Here is a 21,097-nt window from a genome sequence, read left to right as displayed (position 1 = left end):
CCTGTTTTCGTGAAAAATGGGCCAGTTTTGGGAGGTTTGCAGAGTGCAAATACTTTTTTTTTCCTTTTGGAATGCTCTTTAACTGATTGATGAGAATTACATTGATTAAGTGCTGTGCCAGCAGAAACACCCATCTATCTACTGTATTCTATCTCTATTTCTCTCTAGCTACCTACCTACCTACACACATTCTCTCCCTCCCTCCCTCCCTAGTGTATTTCTCTCTCTTTCTCTCTCTCTCCTAACCCTATATCAACCTACCTAACTACTCTCTCTCTCTCCCTACTTATCTACTGTATTTCTCTCTCTCTCTCTCTCTCTATTTCTATTTCTCTATCCCTCTACCTACCAACTTAACTACTCTCTCTCTCCCTACCTATCTACCGCATTTCTCTCTCTATATATATATATTTCTATTTCTCTCTCTGTATCCCTCTACCTACCTATCTACACACTCTCTCTCTCTTCCTACCTACCTACTGTATTTCTCTCTCTCTATCCCTTTATCTACCTACCTACCTAACTACTCTCTCTCCCTACCTACCAACTGTATTTATCTATCTATCTATCTATCTATCTATCTATCTATCTATCTATCTATCTATCTATCTATCTATCTATCTATCTATCACTACTAACCTTCCTGACTACTCTCTCTCTCCCTCCCTACCTACTGTATTTCTCTCTCTCTATTCCTTTATCTACCTACCTACCTAACTACTCTCTCTCTCTCCCACTCCCTCCCTAGGGACTGATACTCACTTTCTAATCACATGTAATATTGAGTTTAACCACTTTATGAATATTAGAGACTTTCAAAACAGTGAGGTTCATTTGAAACTTGGCGAGTTTCACCACCTTCTTTGGATTTAAGACATTTTGAACAGAGAATTAAATATTTAAAATCATGTACAAATGATTATACCATTATACAAATGGCAAAAAGCAAAAAAAAAGAATTTTGATTTAGGATGAGATAAATCCAAATTCAAAGCTCCATAATTCTTTTTCCATTTAATCCTCTATATGCTATTGGGACAAACCATATATTATCCTAACTTTATTCCCAAAATTATTGCAGATAAAATAAGTAGATCTTATTGTGAATATTTCTATTAACACAGTGTTATGAAATATGCACTTGGAGAAGGAGTAGGGGCAAATTCTCAGCAACATCACAGCTGCCTAGGAAGGAGGCAGCACATTCCAAAGAGAAGCCCAAATTAAGAAACTGTGAAGTCCTGAGTTGGATGTGGGAGGGAGGAAGAGACCTCCTCAAAGTAGCCACACCTTAGAATCTCTCATGGTGTATCTGCTAGATTAGAAGATTATAGCTTCTAGGTTTTAAGAGTTCTACATTGTGATATAGTCAAGATTTTTTTAAATATTTGATACATATAAATAAATGAATAAATAGGTTTGTATCACCAGAATAAATTAATATTTCCATCTCTGACAAAATATAACAGGCTGTACTTGGCTTTTAATTTTTGAAATACAATGTACAGAGGTCAGCCATATTCTTCATATTTGGCTACTGAGACAGACTACAACTATATTGTCCAAATGCTATCCAATCTGTTTTAATGTCTCTAGTTTCATGCAGGTTGCCCTGATACAGAAAATTGTATGGGAAAAAAATGCCAATTAGCAAGAGCATTATTGGATTCAGAGTTCATGTTTTTCCCCCTAATTCTATATTAGTCTGCTGACTTTAACAGTCTGTTGTTCATTTGTATACCCTTACTTCTCAGTTCATCAGACTGTGATTAAAGCATTAGTGGTTCATTCTTATATAAGCGTAGCAACCATCCTCATTTGCTCCAGTTATGTAACAATGAAAAAGGCAATGCAGAATTAATTTAGAGCACCTTATTTAGCAGAGAAAATTGCCAAAGGTATAGTATTATATTACTGGTTTTGTTTAGAATTCTGGTATCTATGTCATGATAAGAGGCGTGCCCTCTGCTGTAGAATTAAAAATCTTTTATATATAAATGGAACAATCTTGGCAAACACCATCCAGAAATCCCAGGAGACTATCAATCTATTTTAAAAGTTTTATTTTAGCAATGTAAGAATTTCACCATAATTCAGAATGTACATGTACATGCCAAGCAGTCCTCTTTGTCATTGGCCAAGTAACAGAAGAATCATGGGAAGCAGCTTTTGAGATGAACCTTGATGGAATAGAAGATGGGACTTTGAACTCTTCCTCCTCCACCTCAGATCTCTCTTATTTACAGTGTTAACATACCTCATCTTTATTGATGTAGAGGAATAAGGGAGATTGCCTTGAAGAAAATATATGGCAGACATTGAGAAAGCATGAATTTAGCCCAAATAAACTTGGCCAGGTAAACATGAACTTGGTTGGGCCACGAGGGTGGTTTACCCCTCGTGGAAATGTGCCCATCAGGTTTCCGTGCATTCCATCAGCCTCGGGCCCTGGATAAGGGTGGTGGGGTGGCGGTAGTTATACGGGAAGGTCTAGAGCCGAGGGAGTTCACTGTCCCTCAGATATCTGGGTGTGAGTCCCTTGGTGTGAAATGGGGCCCAGGGAGGCAGTTGGGTTTGCTGATTGTATACTTGGCTCCTCGCTATACATCAGCGGCCCTGCCCGAGCTCCTCGAGCTGATCTCGGAGACGGCGGTTGAGATCCCCAAGCTTGTGGTTATGGGGGATTTCAACCTGCCGTCGACGGGAGCAGCATCTGAGGTGGCTCGGGAGTTCATGGCTTCCATGACAGCCATGGGCCTGACCCAGTTAATTCAGGGCCCCACACACGAAGGCGGCCACACATTGGACCTTGTTTTTGTATCTGAGCAGTGGACGAGTGATCTGGGTATAGGGGACTTAGTTGTTACACCCCTGTCATGGTCAGATCACTCATGTCTCCGGCTGGACTTCCCTGGCGCTACCCCCCACCGCGAGGAGGCGGGACCAGACGGTCCAAGCTGGTACCGCCCCAAGCACCTGATGGAGCTGAATAGGTTCCAGACAGAGCTTGGGCCACTACCTGTAGCCCTGACCCGCGCTCGGTCGGAGGACCTAGCGGCCGCCTGGAATAGGGCGGCGGCTTGGGCCTTGGACCGGGTTGCGCCTTTGCGACCTCTCCTGCGGCAGCGACCCACCCGGGCTCCTTGGTATACCGAGGAGCTAAGGGTGATGAAGCGCCATAGGAGACGTCTAGAGAGCAGGTGGAGGTCCTCACGCTCCGAATCTGATCGAACACAGGTAAGAGCCTACTTACAGACCTACCTTGTGGCATTAAGGGCGGCCAAACGTAGATATTGTGCCGCTCTTATTGCGTCCATGGATAACCGCCCTGCCGCCCTGTTTAGGGTGACCCGCTCCCTCTTGTCACAGAGGACGCAGGGGGCACCCTTGCAGGGCAGAGCAGAGGAGTTTGGGGAATATCTGCAGGACAAAGTCGCTCAGATCTGGAGCGGATGGGCCTCCCTCAGTGGACCGGATGGGCCGCCAACAGCGAGTCTTGTGAGACCATCCTGGGAGGAGTTTGATTCTGTTGCTCCCGAGGATTTGGATAGGTTGCGTGGACGGCTGCGACCCACCACATGTTTAATGGACCCGTGTCCCTCCTGGTTGGTACTGGCATCTTGGGAGATGACCCGAGGCTGGCTTCTGGGCCTGGTGAATGCCTCATTGGGTGAGGGTTCCTTACCAATCGCCTTGAAAGAGGCGGTGGTGAGGCCCTTACTTAAGAGGCCTTCACTCGACCCAATGGAGCTAGCTAATTATCGTCCAGTCTCCAACCTTCCCTTTCTAGCGAAGGTTGTTGAGAATGTGGTGGCGCAGCAGTTTCCACGACACCTTGACGAATCCGATTATCTAGACTCACGCCAGTCCGGCTTCCGACCCGGGCACAGCACAGAGACAGCCTTGGTCGCGTTGGTCGATGATCTCTGGAGGGCCAGAGATAGAGGTTGTTCCTCTATCCTGGTCCTATTAGACCTCTCGGCGGCTTTTGATACCATCGACCATGGTATCCTATTGCGCCGGTTGGAGGGGATAGGAGTCGGAGGTACCGTTTTGCGGTGGTTCGACTCCTACCTCTCCGACCGGAAGCAATGTGTGTTGACAGGGGGACAGAGGTCGACCCCGAGGCCACTCACTTGTGGAGTGCCACAGGGGTTGGTCCTCTCGCCTCTCCTGTTCAACACATATGTGAAGCCGCTGGGTGAGATCAGCCGTGGTTTTGGGGTTGAGTATCACCTCTACGCTGATGATACTCAGCTGTATATTTCAACCCCAAACCACCCCAACGAGGCTGTCGAAGTGATGTCCCGGTGTTTGGAGGCCGTCGGGGTCTGGATGGGGGACAACAGACTTAAACTCAACCCCTCCAAGACTGAGTGGCTGTGGCTACCGGCACCTCGGTTCAGCCAGCTGATTCCATCGCTGGCCATAGGGGGCGAACAATTGCCCCCTGTGGAACGGGCGCGCAATTTGGGCGTCCTCCTTGATGCCCGGCTGTCAATGGATGACCATGTGGCAGCCGTGGCGAGGGGGGCGTTCCACCAGGTTCGCCTGGTGCGCCAATTGCGCCCCCTACTGGACCGGGATGCCCTACGCACGGTCACTCATGCGCTGGTGACGTCCCGCCTGGATTACTGCAACGCTCTCTACATGGGGCTGCCCTTGGGATGCGCCCGGAGACTGCAGTTAGTTCAGAACGCAGCCGCACGGGCTGTGATGGGGAGTACGAGGTACTCCCACGTAACACCTCTCCTGCGCGAGCTGCACTGGCTGCCTGTGGTTTTTCGGGTGCGTTTCAAGGTGCTGATTACCATCTTTAAAGCGCTCCATGGCACGGGACCTAGTTACTTGCGGGATCGCATCCTCCCACATACATCCCTGCGGCCAATTCGCTCACACAGGGAGGGACTTCTCCTGGTGCCGTCCACTAGGCAATGCCAACGGGCGACACCAAGGAGTAGGGCCTTCTCTGTGATGGGCCCAACCCTCTGGAATGACCTCCCCCCCCGACATTAGAACCACTACTGACCTCCGCTCCTTCCGGCAAAAATTGAAGACCCACCTGTTCCGATTAGCAGGCCTGGCATAATTACAACTGTCCCTCCCTTTTTAGGGGTATTGTTTTTAATATTGTGTCTATTTTAGGGGTTTAAAAACTTATATTTATATCAGCTTTGTACAGTTCTTTTAATTACATTTTAACCTCCTCCATGCCAACTGTACATATTTAACTTTTTATTGTATTTTGTTATATTCTGCATGGACTGTACACCGCCCCGAGTCCCTCTTGGGAGAGGGGGCGGTCTAGAAGCATTAAATATAAATAAATAAATAAATATAAATGAACTTAGTTCAAGAAGGTAAGACAAGAAAAGTTAAGATTATCTTGCTTTGATTCTTCTTGATAGAAGAGGAAGGGAAAGCAAATACTCTCAGGCTTTCAAGAAGCTGTCATTTGTATAAATAAAATTCTAATTTTAGTATTTCTTGTAGTGTTTACTTCCCGACTTGGTCTTACCACAAAGGGCTAGTATTGATGGTTATTCCAATGCCATAATCATTTATCAAGGTCCGACAGATATTCATTTGGTCCCTTCCATGAATATAGCATTACAATAATGTTAGATAAATCTTCTCAAAAATTCTCCATCTCTTCATATTTTTCATTGGAATTTCTTATTTCTTAGCATAGTCTGGCACATGAATTTATTTCAAATTCCATCTCCAGGATAATTTATTAACCTTTCATTATTGTCTATTAATTTATTCTGTAATATCTACCATTCATGACTTGGCTACAAGATGAAGAACACTCAATAATGAAGAAAATGGTGTTTGTTCAAATTAAATGAGCACAGAAAGAATTAATTCATTAAATTACAGATTGCTCAACAAGGTATCCTATTTTATGACAATTCCGTACATTGTGTATTGTTTGAGATTTAATACAGCATTCCAAGGAATGGCTTGTGCATCATGCATTAAAGAATGTTAAATTTTTTGAGGATTCTGGTATTGAAACTATAGTCTTTTTGTTGATTTGTATATAAGCTCAGAAAACCTTAGACGTGCATGTAATTTCTTTGCATGGGAGAAAAGACAAAAGACAATGAGAAGCTTCTAGTTATGGTTTATAATTTGCATTTTTAAAATATTCTCTGACAATGAAAAATGAGAGTTATAGAATTCAGAATTAGTTAAAAATGCAGAAAATCTCAGTTATGACCTCAGACTATTCTCCACTGAATAGTGCTTTAAATTCTGTTAAGGTGTCACAGAATATCCAGGGGAAGTTTGAGTCCAGCAGTTCATGAACCATTTATACTTTGGATCATTATTTAAAACAGACACGCTGCTCTAAATCTTTGAATTTCTGGAAACATTGTGCTTATTGAAAGAACATTTACCATGGGAATCATAATTATTTCTGTAAATATGATACGAGTATTGTACTTGCATATTATTGTTATTCTCTACATCTCTCTCCATACTTTATTGTTAATTAATAATACAATTTCCTGCAACTTATGAGATTTAGTCCCTGAAAGCTTATGCCATATAGATTTGTGCCAAGGGGCTTTAAGACACTTTTGTTTTTCTTATATGACTAAATCTTATATGCATTTGAATGAATATTAGCATAATTTTAATAGAAAATAAGCAAATACCATTAGTTTTTTGTCAACTGGTCACGTTTACTGAATATCTATTTTCTACATTATTTTATTACTGACCTAGTGAAAGATAGTAGACATAACATTGCTATATAATCTAAGAGATAGATTTTAATCTCTTGTATCCTTCTTTTCTCTTCTAGGTGGAACGGGAAATAGCCATCTTGAAGTTGATAGAACATCCCCACGTTTTAAAGCTGCACGACGTTTATGAAAATAAAAAATATTTGTAGGTATTATTCATTGACATTTATTTATTATTTGACAAATTTATATGGCAGAACCACTCTCACACAGTGATTTTGGGTGGCTTGTAACATATTAAAGAATAATATATTAGATTGGGAATGGGAGCACAGTGAACGTTTTAATGTGTGGAGTAGACTAGTCAAATCAACAGAAAAAGACTTGTGAATGACTCTTTCAATATCACTCAGTGAACCTATGGATGTGTTGACAGTTGAAACTTGTCAAATCTGTCAATTCCACAATTGATAAATTAACAAAACTCTTATTGTTCTTTACATTTCTCTAAAGCAGAATTCCCTAGTTTGGTAGCTTTCACATGAAAGTTAATATAAATCTATGATGACATCAAGCTGGGAAGCTCTGCTCTGGAATTTGAAAAGGAGTATATTTCTCAAAGCTAAAAGAAGTATTATAATCAAGTGTCGTGTAAGATTTTAAGAACCTTTTTTGGCTCCTTCCCCCACAATATTGATGTTTTGTTTATTTATTTTTACTGACTCTATTTATTTTACTGACTTCATGAGACTAATGAATACATCCATTGTCACTTTCTTAGGGGGATTTGAATTCCAGAATTTTCCCAGGTTTAATAGCAACAAATGAAAAAATTGTAACTATGGCCAGAAATATATAAAATATATTAAGATATTTTATGTTTTATTACCATGTTTTACAATTTACAAGTGAAACTCGAAAAATTAGAATATCGTGCAAAAGTTCATTTATTTCAGTAATGCAACTTAAAAGGTGAAACTAATATATGAGACAGACTCATTACATGCAAAGCAAGATAGTTCAAGCTGTGATTTGTCATCATTGTGATGATTGTGGCTTACAGCTCATGAAAACCCCAAATCCACAATCTCAGAAAATTAGAATATTGTGAAAAGGTGCAATATTCTATGCTCAAAGTGTCCCACTCTAATCAGCTAATTAAGCCATAACACCTGCAAAGGGTTCCTGAGCCTTTAAATGGTCTCTCAGTCTGGTTCAGTAGGAATCACAATCATGGGAAAGACTGGCAGTTGTGCAGAAAACCATCATTGACACCTTCCATAAGGAGGGAAAGCCTCAAAAGGTAATTGCAAAAGAAGTTGGATGTTCCCAAAGTGCTGTATCAAAGCACTTTAATAGAAAGTTATGTGGAAGGGGAAAGTATGGAAGAAAAAAGTGCACAAGCAGCAGGGATGACCACAGCCTGGAGAGGATTGTGAGGAAAAGGCCATTCAAAAGTGTTGGGGACTTTCACAAGGAGTGGACTGAGGCTGGAGTCAGTGCATCAAGAGCCACCACACACAGACGGATCCTGGACATGGGCTTCAAATGTCGTATTCCTCTTGTCTCCTGAACAACAAACAATGTCAGAAGCGTCTTACCTGGGGTAAAGAAAAACAGACCTGGTCTGTTATTCCGTGGTCCAAAGTCCTCTTTTCTGATGAGAGCAACTTTTGCATCTCATTTGGAAGCCAAGGACCCAGAGTATGGAGGAAGAATGGAGAGGTGCACACTGCAAGATGCTTGAAGTCCAGTGTGAAGTTTCCACAGTCTGTGTTGATTTGGGGAGCCATGCCATCTTCTGGTGTTCGTCCAATGTGCTTCATTATGTCCAGGGTCAACACAGCCGTCTACCAGGAGATTTTGGAGCACTTCATGCTTCCTTCCGCAGACGAGCTTTATGGGGATGCTGACTTCATTTTCCAGCAGGACCTGGCACCTGCCCACACTGCCAAAAGCACCAAAACCTGGTTCAATGACCGTGGGATTACTGTGCTTGATTGGCCAGCAAATTCGCCTGATCTGAGCCCCATAGAGAATCTATGGGGCATTGTCAAGAGAAAGATGAGAGACATAGAGACCGAACAATGCAAAAGAGCTGAAGGCCGCTATTGAAGCATCCTGGTCTTCCATAACACCTCAGCAGTGCCACAGGCTGATAGCTTCCATGCCACGCCACATTGAGGCAGTAATTGCTGCAAAAGGGGGCCAAACCAAGTACTGAGTACATATGCATGCTTATACTTTTCAGAGATCGGATATTGTTCTATGTACAATCCTTGTTTTATTGATTGCATGTAATATTCTAATTTTCTGAGATTGTGGATTCTAATTAAATAAAAGAGAATTAAAACATTAAATATAAAAACAACTGAACAGTGCAATTTAGCTGACAGATGAAGTAGCTTGAAGAATTACTACCTTGCGTTGCCATCAAAAAAATACGTATATATAAAGCTTGAAGCTCACCAGGCAGAATATCAAAAGCCTGAAGAGACTTCTAAAGAGGAATATAGCTTTTCAAATTGCCTAGGTGCATGACATAGGTTATAATGTCTTATGTCCCCCACCATAGATAATTGGCAGTGGAGTTATTTTAACAAGAGATTTTACATATTCCCTGCAGTCATTCCCAGTCAGTAGTTTAACAGCAGTATTCTGAACTCATTGAAATTTCTGAATCCTATTCAAAATCAGTTCCTCCCTACAAAGGAGGTCATAGTAATCCAGAGGGATGTAGTTAAGGCAAGGCCAGATTGGAACTACTGTACAATATTATTTCCAGAAAGAGGTATAACTAGCGCACCAGCTTTAGATGAGACTTCTGCCTACTCGCAAACTAGGAATGGAGTTCAAGATTGATTTTCTTACTGGACCAGGGGTGGTATGCACTTACCTTCCCTACTGGTTCACAAATGTGAGCACATAGATCCTTCCGCGCATGCGCCTTTGACGAAAAAAATGGAATGCCATCAAGCCAGGGGTGGGTGGGAGGAGCCACCTGCAATTTTTGCTACTGGTTAGGGTGATCCAGTCAAAACCGGTAGAGTACCACCTCTGTACTGGACCACGATGTCTTAATTGTTGATGGTTTAAGATTTATTAATATTGCATTCGCTTTATAGGTTTTAGAGAAGTTTCGTTATGCATTATTATATTTTTGTTTGTTATTACTTATTTATTTAACGGCACTAGCAGGCTTTTTGTTATAAGAAGAATAAAACCTAGAAGTAGGTAAATGTAGAACTACATCCAAACTATGAGCTTGAGTTTTCAAAAGGAATGGGATGCTACAGTAGTGGTTTCCGGATCCCGTTGCAATTGGTACAGTGCAATGGAGCCTGGCGTTCACCACATGAACGTGTGCTGCAAGTTTGCACATGCGCGCAGCGTGCACATGCGTACCTACCACCTTCAAAGCTCCGCGATGCTCCAGCTGCTTGGTGGAGTGTTGTGCTGGCTCCATACTCTCCATGTGCGTGTGCGAAAGCGCCAAAGAGCTCAAATACCAGTAAGGAGGGTGGGCGGACTGGTGGGCCCTTCGGAGCACCGTACCGGAACAGTACCCTGTACCAGGGCATACTGGTCGTAACCCACCACTGGGATGCTATCACAAGCAGTGTTCCCATTCTCATCTGCCTTTCAACATAGAGTGATCACCGATTTCTCTAGCTGGAGCTTTAAGCTAATTTTCTCTTAGAAATCTCTTCACCAGGCATCACCTATTGATTTGGAACATACACAATTTTCTTGTGTGCAAAATACAAAAATAAATGCAAACATTTCCAACATTATGACAAGGAAAGAAGTGAGCAAGATCCAAATTCACCTAGCTGGGCTGTAGGTAGCCTTTTAAAATATCACGTCTCCTTGAAAATTACATTGCTAAACCAAGGGAGAATGTGGAATGGAAGTAATGATCACATATAAACCGCACAACTAGAACAATAAATTGTTATCAAACAAAATTGATCCATAAATTCAAAAATTAACTGTAGAAGATGAAGCAGTTCATTTTCTCTCTCTCTTTCTTTCCCTCTCTTGAAAGTTTTTTCAACAATGAACTGCAATACCAGAAAAAAATAATGTTATTTATTTATAAAATTTATAGGCTGCCCATTTTACCACATGGTAACTCCAGAAAAATAACAGAAAAAATATATATTCTCAGCCTTTTTATTTATATAGACACACATGACTTATCTGCCTATTCCTGGATTGTTTTAAGTGTAGCTATTAACAATATACAATAGTTTATAGTTATGATACCTTCATATTTGCTGTACTGTTGTACTGTAAAAAGTAAAAACATTGTATAATCTGGAGATGAGTAACTGAAGTCTAGAGAGCCAGTACATAGTCACCCAGTGAAAACATTTTAATGTCAGAATTTGTGTGTGTGTGTGTGTGTGTGTGTGTATTCCTTCCCAACTTTATTGAGAAAATTGCAAATAGCAAAATGTGCTAGTCACAGGGGATAGAAATGTTCTTTTAACATTTATATTGTGCATTTCCTAAAACAGAATACTGAATTAAAAGCACAACATTAGGCATGTCTGTTTAGAAATAGAGTTAGTTTGGTTAAGGCACCAGACTCTAAACCAGGAGACTGAGAGTTTCAGTCTTGCCCTAGTCATGAAGCTAGCTGGATGACTTTGGGCCACTCATTCTTTCTCACTCCTAGGAAGGAATAAATGGTAAGCCACTTCTGAAACCTTACTAAGAAGACTGCAGGGATTATTCTAGGCCAAGGGTGTCAAACCTGATTTCATTGAGAGCCGCATCAGGGTTGTATTTGACCTTGGCGGTCCGTGGGAGCGTGGGACATGGCTGGGGGTAATGGGCATGGCCGGGGAAGGCCATGCCCAAGGTGAGCATCACACAGAACTCATGTCGGAGGCACCTGTGGTGGCCAAGTGCTAAGGCAGGACTTCCCTGAGACCCTCCCTCATCGTTATAACCTTCCTTCCTTTCCTTCTGTCTTTTTCCTTCCCCTCTTTTCTTCTTTTTCCTTCCTTTCTCTCTTCCCATCTTTCTCTTTGTCTTTCCTCTTTCCCTTTCTCCTTTCCTGTCCCTTCTCACATGCTCAAATACAAAAGGGGAAATATTTCTCCTTTTGTTTTGTTTTTAGTTTTAGTTTGCCTTTATAGCCCTCTGCCAGCGAAAACGGAGCTCATTTTCGGCCTGGAGGGCCTCCTGCACCCCACTGCCAGTGAAAACACAGCTGGGCGGATGCGCACGTCACCCCGAGCTCTGTTTTCGCTAGCAGAGGCACTGCGGGATGGTCCTTCGTTAATTCCAGGCCAGATATAAACAATATCCTACAGGCCAGATGCAGCCCGCAGGCCTTGAGTTTGACACCCCTGTCCTAGACAGTCACCAGGAGCCGAAACTGGCTTGTAGCTCCTCCCACACACAAAAAAAGCACTAAAATACATGTTTAATGTTCTATGTTTAATACCTTGTTAACTTCTTTGGTTTCCAGGCTCTACCCACTTTCTCACTGAATGTTACCAAATATTGGGGGAGGGGCTTTTCTCCTATCTTCATTTCTCAATTGATTTTTTTAATGGAAAGAAAAATAAGAGAAAAAGCACTAGGAACAAGCAATTTGAAAACAGAAGGCAACTTTACCGACTTTGCAAAGTTCTGTGAATAAAGCAAGTTAATTGCATCATAAAAGTCTGAGCTGGAATCTCATTGTAGTAGGATTGCACAAAGCACTGGAAAGAGGCCTTTTCTTAAAAGAAAATATCTCCTATGGAAATTCAGCGCCGCTGCTTTGAAGACTTTCCCCAGCTGTCTGCACAAGCGAATATACAGTAAGAACAAATAGCATGCAGTTCTATGGGAGACTGCCCGCAATACAAAGTGGAGCTATAACCACCCAAAAAGGTCTTAAAACCTTCCATTAGACAAAACTGCTTTACTGCTTTGCGCAGACCTGCTCTACTCATACCAATATGCTTTGCAACATGTCTTTTTCAAATGCGTAATAATTAACCATACAGTCACATTGACCCTATAAAGGAGATTATGCTGTATCATAGCAACTGAGCACAGATTGGAATCAAGATTTCTCATATCCATGTACAGCACAACAGCTACAAAGCCATCCTGGCAATGTTAGATAGTGCTTCTAAGTAATTGGGCTTTACTTTACAAAAGATTGATGCCACAATAAATGTGCTTATTATCAAGGTACTTCTATACTTTCTTGTGTTTTTCTCCCCAGAATCACAAAAGAGGCTAGATTGACACTGTGCACAGTGTCATTTGGGGATTTATTATCATATATGACATTTGTTCCCCACTGGTTAGATTTAAGGGATAGGAGACTTTCTCCATACTGATTTGGTGTGTACTACTCAGAATATCATTTCATCCCCAACAGAAATCATAGCAAGAGATTTTTAAAAAAAACCTAAAGTCCATAAATAATCAAATTATGTTTGAAAAATGCATTGTGGTCAAACTATCAATCACTTTTGAAAATATTAGACCTGATAGCACTGCATACTAGTTGTGTAGATCTAAGGATTTGGGATGCTGAAATTTCAGTTTATCTCTTTGTAAGATAGGGTAATAAAATGCTTCTCAGACAGCTATATCCCCGAACCTTAAAATGAAGGATATTTATTGTCAAAGTATAAAAATATTGCAATTTGATTGATGGTGATAATTTAAAGAAAATTACACCAATGTTATACTAAAGGCCATTGCTTGCTATTAAAACAAGCTGATATGATTGGTAATGTGGAAACATAATAAATCAATTAATGAGTTTTGGATAATACAGTAATGGAGTATGACTGTGGAGGGGTGAAAAAGCTGTGTGTCAGTAATTTCATACCTTGTAAAGTTCAGGTTTAAGAGGGGGATGCCGATGTTGCCAGCAAATACAACATGGCACAATCTTCCCCCCTTTACAAATTAGTCTCAGGTTAGTCGATCAGCGTTCCATCAAACATCATGTCTTAATTGCAGTGCTAGTGGCCTGGTTTCTTAGGCATATTGTGAATTAAGATTGATATTTTGGATGCCAAAGATGGCGTTGCAGCACGGGGAGTGTTTCTTTGATAAATGTTAATTTCACAAATCATGTTTGACTTTGGGATTATTATTTAATTTGTGACAAAGGAGCTTTGGTTGAGTAGATTCCTAATGCAATCATGAATCAAATCATTTTTTCCACAGTTAATTTAAGAGCGAAAATGCATCGGCGGGAGGGGGTGAATTAAAAACGTTGCTGCCTAGCTTAGCCAAAATAATATCATTCTACTTTTCTTTCCATTCCTTTCCAACATTTATGGAGGAGAAATGTATTATTAGGAGATGTAAGCATTCAGTGGAATCCAGTTCTTAGGTTTGCTGACTCAGACTGCAAAGGCAGAAATCTCAAGTTAAATGCTTTTTCCAATTAACTGTCTTTGAATAGAAAACAAATGGACTGGGGAAAAGAGCTCCACCACTTCCTTCTGTAATATGTCAGTTCTACCTGCTTTAAAAAAAATCTATGATGCCTAGGGAAAAAAACAGTATATTATTCTGATGTATGCATATATCTTTTCCAAAAACAGTGTTCCATCAGGCAAACTAAATTCATTGAACTGAATAGCTATCAAATAATGGCTCCAATCATAACACTAATAACCATGGCTTAATAACAAACCATAATGGTTTCATTTGTATAACCCATAATCGGTTGGATTGAGCTATATTAAGGGTTAGAGCAATATATAAACTCTGAAGGTATACTAAATTCATTGGCAGAACCACATTAAAAAGCCAGCTTCTTTGTGTAGGGATGCCATGTAAATGAAAACAATGGTTTCATTAGTATGTTATGGAACTATCTCTGTGAAGTATCTATGTATATGTGTGTGTGTCGGTGTGTATATGTATATATGTGTATATATTTATATGTGTGTTTGTGTGTGTGTGCATATGATGGATGGATGGATGGATGGATGGATGGATGGATAGATAGATAGATAGATAGATAGATAGATAGATAGATAGATAGATAGATAGATAGATAGATAGATAGATAAATACTTAAGTCTTGGACTTAAGACCAATAGGAGAGAATATTTGCAGCTCATGGTTGAACTGTTGGGTCAATGGATCTCTCTGAGCTTGGTTGTCACTAACACTGATGAGGTTATGTAGTTTGGATAATGAAATATCTTCAAGAAAACAACCACTCTCATTTCAACCCCGAGCCCTGCAAAACAAAAAAACAGTCAAGATAGGAGAATATCTGTGGCTCAGGGTTGAAATGAGAATTCCTTAGTGCTCTCTGAGATTGGTTGTTTTCTTAAATATGTTTCATTATCCATCATGCAGGTGTTACCTAGTTGTATAATGTGCAAGAAAATAACCAAGCTCAGAGAAGACCAAAATCCCACAAATACCTAAGTATAAGAAAGTAAACATTGGGTTCTCACACCGAAGCACAATGTAACTGTTTCTGAAAAACAATTTTATTTGGTAAGGATATCCCTTTTAGTAGTACTGCTTCTACTCAAGAAGAGGTTAGACAATCATTTGTCTGAAATTGTATTTTCTGCCTGATCTGAGGGTTGGACTAGAAGACTTCAAAGGTCCTTTCCAACTCTTTTATTCTGTGATATCATCCTTTGAAATAACTGTACTAAGTATTCCCTTTCAAAAATAAATAAAGAAATGTGCATGATTGTTCTGAAGTAAGCTTATAGACAGTAGTGGGATTCAGCCAGTTTGCATCACTCTAGGAGAATCGGTTATTAAGTTTCTGAGAAGTTTGGTGAACTGGTTGTTGGAAGAAATCATTACGCAGAGAACCGGTTGTTAACTTATTTGAATCCCACCACTGCTTATAGAGGTGATCAGTCGAGCATACACATTTCTGCATGAACAAAATTATAACTTGCAACACGGTACTCTTCTTCTGTGAAGGGAACTTTTCTCTTGGTACCTAGGCTAATTTCATACATAGATGCTTCCCACATGTTTTAATTATTTCAGTTAATTGAACGGTTTGCAGTGATACATGAGACTTAAAGTTTGTATCACTTGAGTTACATAGATGGAAATATAGAATGCTGTCCCATGTATGCCACTTAATGAGAGATCAGCCCATTTTCCTCAGTTGTTCAATCACTGTAGTGGTGGCATCTCAAGGAAATTTTTCTCCTTAGCAGGATTTTTCTGCTCTCTTGTTATCATATCTTCTTTTTTCTTCAAATTTGATTTCTCCCTCTCAACTATTTTTCTATTTTTCCTTTTGCTTTTGCCTGTATTTCCTGGCTTCAGACTCAACCAGAGCCTTGTGTGAATTGTAGCAATACATTTCCTCCTAAAAATGAACCACTACCTTATATGGTCTGCTGGAAGAGGAACATGTTGCATAATTCTGACTTCAAGGTCAACTCTTCACAACAACCAATGCTAGTTATACTTTTAAATACGTTATTTGGGAATACAGTAAATGCTCAAAACTACAGATACCATCAAGCCTGCTGCAATGGCCATACACTTTTGAAAGACCTGGACAGATTCTTTCAGAGATTTCAGCAGCTACTTTGTCAAGATGTTATCTTGATATCAGAAACTTAGTTCGGACTTGATTTCTGCATATTCCTCCTGGTTGACTGCTAAATGGGCAGCATAAACTGAAAAACCACTGAAACGAGAGATCACTTCCGGTTTCCGAAGGCGACGGACACTGGGCGTCCGCTGTTCGCTTCTCCAGTGCGCTCCTTTTAGGAGCACAAGCAGTCTCAGAGGGACCACCTGCCATATGGCGGCTTGCTGGAACCCCCGGAATTGGCGGCAGCCGTGGGGGGTTTCCAGCCTCGCCTCAGGAGCCAGGGAGCGAGGGGAGGTGCATAGCGCAGCAGTCGGCTGCCTGCACCTTCGCTGAATGGACTCCGGAAGGAAGCAATTAATCAGAAGTAGTGGCTGAAGTGCTGGAGGTGAGGAGTTTGCTCCAATCTCTCTAACCCTCTTTAATTGATGAGCAGCAGCCTTTTGTAAGTTGTGGATTCAATCCATTTGAAGTTGGAAGATTGGAGGGGGTTTCTTTCTTTCTTTGGTTTAGATGGTTATTGCCAGAAGGAATGTTGATCTTCTGGGAGGGAAACAGAATTAGAATTAACACAGTTGTGGAGGCAGAGGCCTTCATTAAAAAACATAGTGCCCTCCTAGAGGACGAAAATATAAGAGGTAGTGAAAAAGGTGACAATACATAAGATATGAAGGAGGGAGGGGCTGCGGCTCCACCTGAAGACAGGGGGGAGGGAGCAATATCGAAAAGACTCAGGTCACAAAAATAAATGTATTTGCAATATCATTGTAATTGTTGATATATTAGAAAGTGGCAAAAGAGATGATTGAACACATGGTTGATACAATGTATAACAAGACGCTGTTTCTGCTTATCTTTTATCTTTTGTTTCTTCTTTTCTGTAAAAGTTGTGAGATTTGGATAGATTTCTACTTCTAGCACGATGGAGCTGCCAAAAGTTTTGTATATCCACTTACCCTTTCCCATAAATGTTTAAAAATCAATAACATTCTTTTAAAAAAAAAACCACTGAAACATTATCCTGGGTCTTGGTAGACTCCAAAGAGAGAGGAAGGGAGGGAGAGGAAACATAGATTGGGGTCACACTGGTTCAATTTTGGAACATTATAGCTTGCAATTCCACTTCTCATGGAATCAATTCAGGATATCTCCCAGCATATATTGCATCAGGAGCAGTCCATCCCAGGTCCATCATTCTGTAACCCAGTCCTGAACTGTTGATATAAAGCAGGGGTGTTAAATTCATGGCCCATGGGCCGAATGCATCACGTGCTGGCCCCGCCCCCACCCAGTTTAGTAAAGGGGGGGAAAGCCCCGATACGTCATGTGATACCACCATAACAATGTGAGTTTGACACTCCTGATATAAATGATTATTCTGTCTCCAGTTCAGCTCTCTTCCCTATCTGGAGTGCAAAGTCAAAACCAGTGTTTTTTCAGCTTTAGCAACTTTATGATGTGTGGACTTCAAACTCCCAGAATTCTCCAATCAATTTACATTAAGTTCCTATAAGGCCATAAAGCTGTACATTTATATTACATTTAGGGTATTTTACCTTCTCGAATCTGACAATTAAAATATTTCTAGTGTTAGAGAAATTCTATCATTAATAATCCCAATCCCTGCCAAAAATTACCTTTGGTCTTATTTGGTCTTAATTATTAATATTTTTTTATTCTGCTGCTCTTCATTTACTTACCTAAAAATAACACTTTTGAGTATTACCATCTCAGCACACAAAATTTGCTAATTACTAACTGTGAGAATAAGACAATTTTTCTTCATGCCTTACTTGTATAAAATCTAACAAAAGTAGACTTTTTTATTGAGTCAGAAAAAGAGTATTTCTGATGTCTTGCTAAAGGGATAATATATCTTGTTTTTCAAGTTGGTGAAGCACTTTTCATGTCTACGGAGCTATTCTTCCAGGCCATTGGTAGTGTCTACTGCATTCATCAGAGAGTATTTGCTCCCAAATCCATGTAAAGCTGCAACCTTTTAGCAATTATTATTATTGTTTGGTGTTAGAGTGCAGCAACAGGCTGTATGTGATAGAGCAATCACCTCTTAAAACCAGTTCTCCATTTCTCATATAGTTTGTTACTCTCCAATCAGCATGATGCATGAAAACCACAAAGAAAAAAAAAACATGTGTAATTAAGACTGAGTGCTCATCTGTATACTTATAGGAGCCTCCCTTCAGTCCTCATTTCTTATGAGCTGATATGTTTGGTTTCTGTTTACTACCATGTCAGATCTCAGAATTGAGGAGAATGGATGAAAGAACGGAAGGGAATTGAATGGAATGTATGGGGTTATTTCCATCAAAAGTCAGTCAGCTTTAAAAGATTTCAGTAGAGGTATGCTGCAGGTGCAATATTCAGTGTGAACACACAGAAAATCACCTGAAGACACAACAACAATTCATTTATCAGCTGTGGGCTTGATCTGGGAATCATCGTATTAGGAAATAAAACCAAGAATCTGCCTCAATAGCTAAAGAAACACTTCTACTAAATGAAACATGTGGCTCAAGTCCTCTCGATTAATAGAACAACAGCAACAAAAACTGTTCCTTAAACTAACATTCACAAATGCATTTGGACTGCTAGAAGCTCCAGATAATTGGCAAGTAGCACAAAGCAAATGGACTTCTTTGAAAAGAATGACTAATAAACAATGGCTTGGAACATCCAGTAACAGACATCATTCTGGCCAGCTTTTAATCATACATTGACTATGTATTAGAAACAATTGACGAAGTAGCATTCAAAATATCTTTCATTCACAGTGGCTTGGAGATTTAAAGATTTCAAGAAAAGAAAAACTGCAAACAAACAAAAAGAAAAATTCCCAAACATGAATATAGCTTAAATGGTTACTTCAGATAAACAGCAGTTGGTTAAATGCAGGCAAACATGTATTTATTTTTTCTGTTGGAAGCAAAAGCAGTCTCTCACCCTCCCCAGTTTTTAAAATGAAGAGGTCTTGGCTCAGTACCAAATTGGGATTTAAAAATTCATGCCTGCCATAAGAATTTATATAAGTGTTGAATTATTTACATGCTGTACCAATAATGAGCTTAATATCTAATAGAGATGATTTAATAAATATAAAATGCCATTGGAAAAACATAATCAAATAACTGTAATATGACAGTATGGTCTGGACCCTTTTTGATTAAGGATTCTGTAGAAAATAACTAAGCGTAGTATTTTTTTTTCATTAGAGTTGTAGAAAAACCTATACTTTCTTATACATCTCTTTCTTCTGTCATGGTTTCTTCTGAACTAGAAACAGATTAGGAGTCTTAATGGAGAAGGAATATAGGAATAGGCTTAGTAACAGTACCATTAAATGTAGGCAGATGTCCATGAGCTCTGAAGGGAACAGAACAAAAACTATTTAAAAAGAAGAGTCATGATGTAGTCTTAGAGAGAGAACTTTGGTTAGACTTGTATAATTGCTGAAAAGATTGGACACCCCTTCCATATATATATTCAGGTGTGAATGAATGTGTGTTTTCTGTTCTTTTTTTCCCTTTGCCTCTCTTTTTCTTTTTCAGATCTATTTTATTTTTCTCTTTGAATGTATTTATTATTATGTATCTAATTTTTTTAATGAAAACTATTTTAAACTAGAGAACTCTGAAGGGGGTAGAAAGAAAGAGATCTGCAGGTCAAGATAGTGATGACCAGAGGGAAGCAGCAGGTAGACTGCATTCAAGGAAGGGAGGATCACATCTCTAAGGATAACCAGAACTTCCAGCCCTCTGGCCTCATCTTGGGACTCAGGTTATCAGGTCTTTGGGAGTCTTGTGTCTGGGCTATTCTTGGCTGCCCTTGGTTCAGTGGTGGGATATGACCGGTACGCCCCAGTACGGGCGTACCGGTGCCTGCTGGGAGCACCAGGTACCATTCCAGTATGATGCTCCAGAGGGCCCACCCGCCGTCCTCACCTGTATTTGAGCTGATCATGGCTTCCGCGCACGGACACAAAGTGTACGGCACCTGTCGTGGGTGGTAAGTACACATGAATGCACTGCGCACATGCATGTGGTGGATGCCCAGTCCCGTTGCACTATACTGGTTGCAATGGGATCCAGAACCCACCACTACCTGGGTTGTACTTTATTTTGGAAGTTTTTACTTTTTTTTTGCTTCTGATGATCACTTTACCTTAAAATATATTATGGATAATTCATTTCTGTTGTGTAGCTCTAACTCTTGTTTTTATTGTTATGCTACGAGGGCAGATAGAATGTTCATAGAATGAACATTCTGGAATGAGAACATTGATGTTTTGCTTTAATACTATTTTGTCTTTGGTTTCTTTTCTTTCCTTTCCATTTTTGGGGAACATGTCCTACTATTCTTGTATTCAGATAGCCCCTACCTATAGCAGTGTTTCAAAGAGGCTGATAAAGCACACTTCCCACTTTTCTCTCTATTATCCATGCATATAAAGTAGACCAATTCAAAAAGAAAAACTATATCATGTTGAATCTATATGCGCAAAGGGCCCCCAGCTAGAAGCTCTTCTGCAGGAGACAGCTGCCGAAGACCCCTGGTCACACATTGATTGAAAGTTGTGTCTCATACTAGAAGAGAGCTTCAATTAATGTTCAGACAGACATTTTGATCTTCCATCAAAAAAGTGGGTTATTTGTTTGTGGGGAAGACATTGACCTTGTGTTTTTGTTCATTCAGTGGAGCATTGTTAACAGCACAGGAGCGTTATGTCTTTTCTAGGGACTGTAATTTAAGATTCAACTCACACAATGCAGTCTTGGTGCTTTGTTTTGATTTGTGTCTTTTTGAGGGGGTA

At 40.3% G+C, this 21,097-nt stretch overlaps 1 protein-coding gene across 2 annotated transcripts in view; it reads left to right on the top strand.

Annotated features, from left to right (window-relative positions):
- BRSK2 (BR serine/threonine kinase 2) overlaps positions 1 to 21,097 on the top strand; it is a 486,050-nt gene that overhangs the window by 324,469 nt on the left and 140,484 nt on the right. For both annotated transcript variants that reach the window (XM_081938190.1, XM_081938191.1), the window contains exon 3: positions 6,818 to 6,903. In XM_081938190.1, the coding sequence (XP_081794316.1) occupies positions 6,818 to 6,903 (86 nt within the window). The remainder of the gene's footprint in view (positions 1 to 6,817; positions 6,904 to 21,097) is intronic.

This window comes from Natrix helvetica (assembly GCF_964273705.1).
Source record: "Natrix helvetica genome assembly, chromosome: 1".
NCBI classification, from domain to species: domain Eukaryota; kingdom Metazoa; phylum Chordata; class Lepidosauria; order Squamata; family Natricidae; genus Natrix; species Natrix helvetica.
Note: the sequence above shows the minus strand (reverse complement) of the source record. Positions and strands in the feature narration are given on the sequence as shown.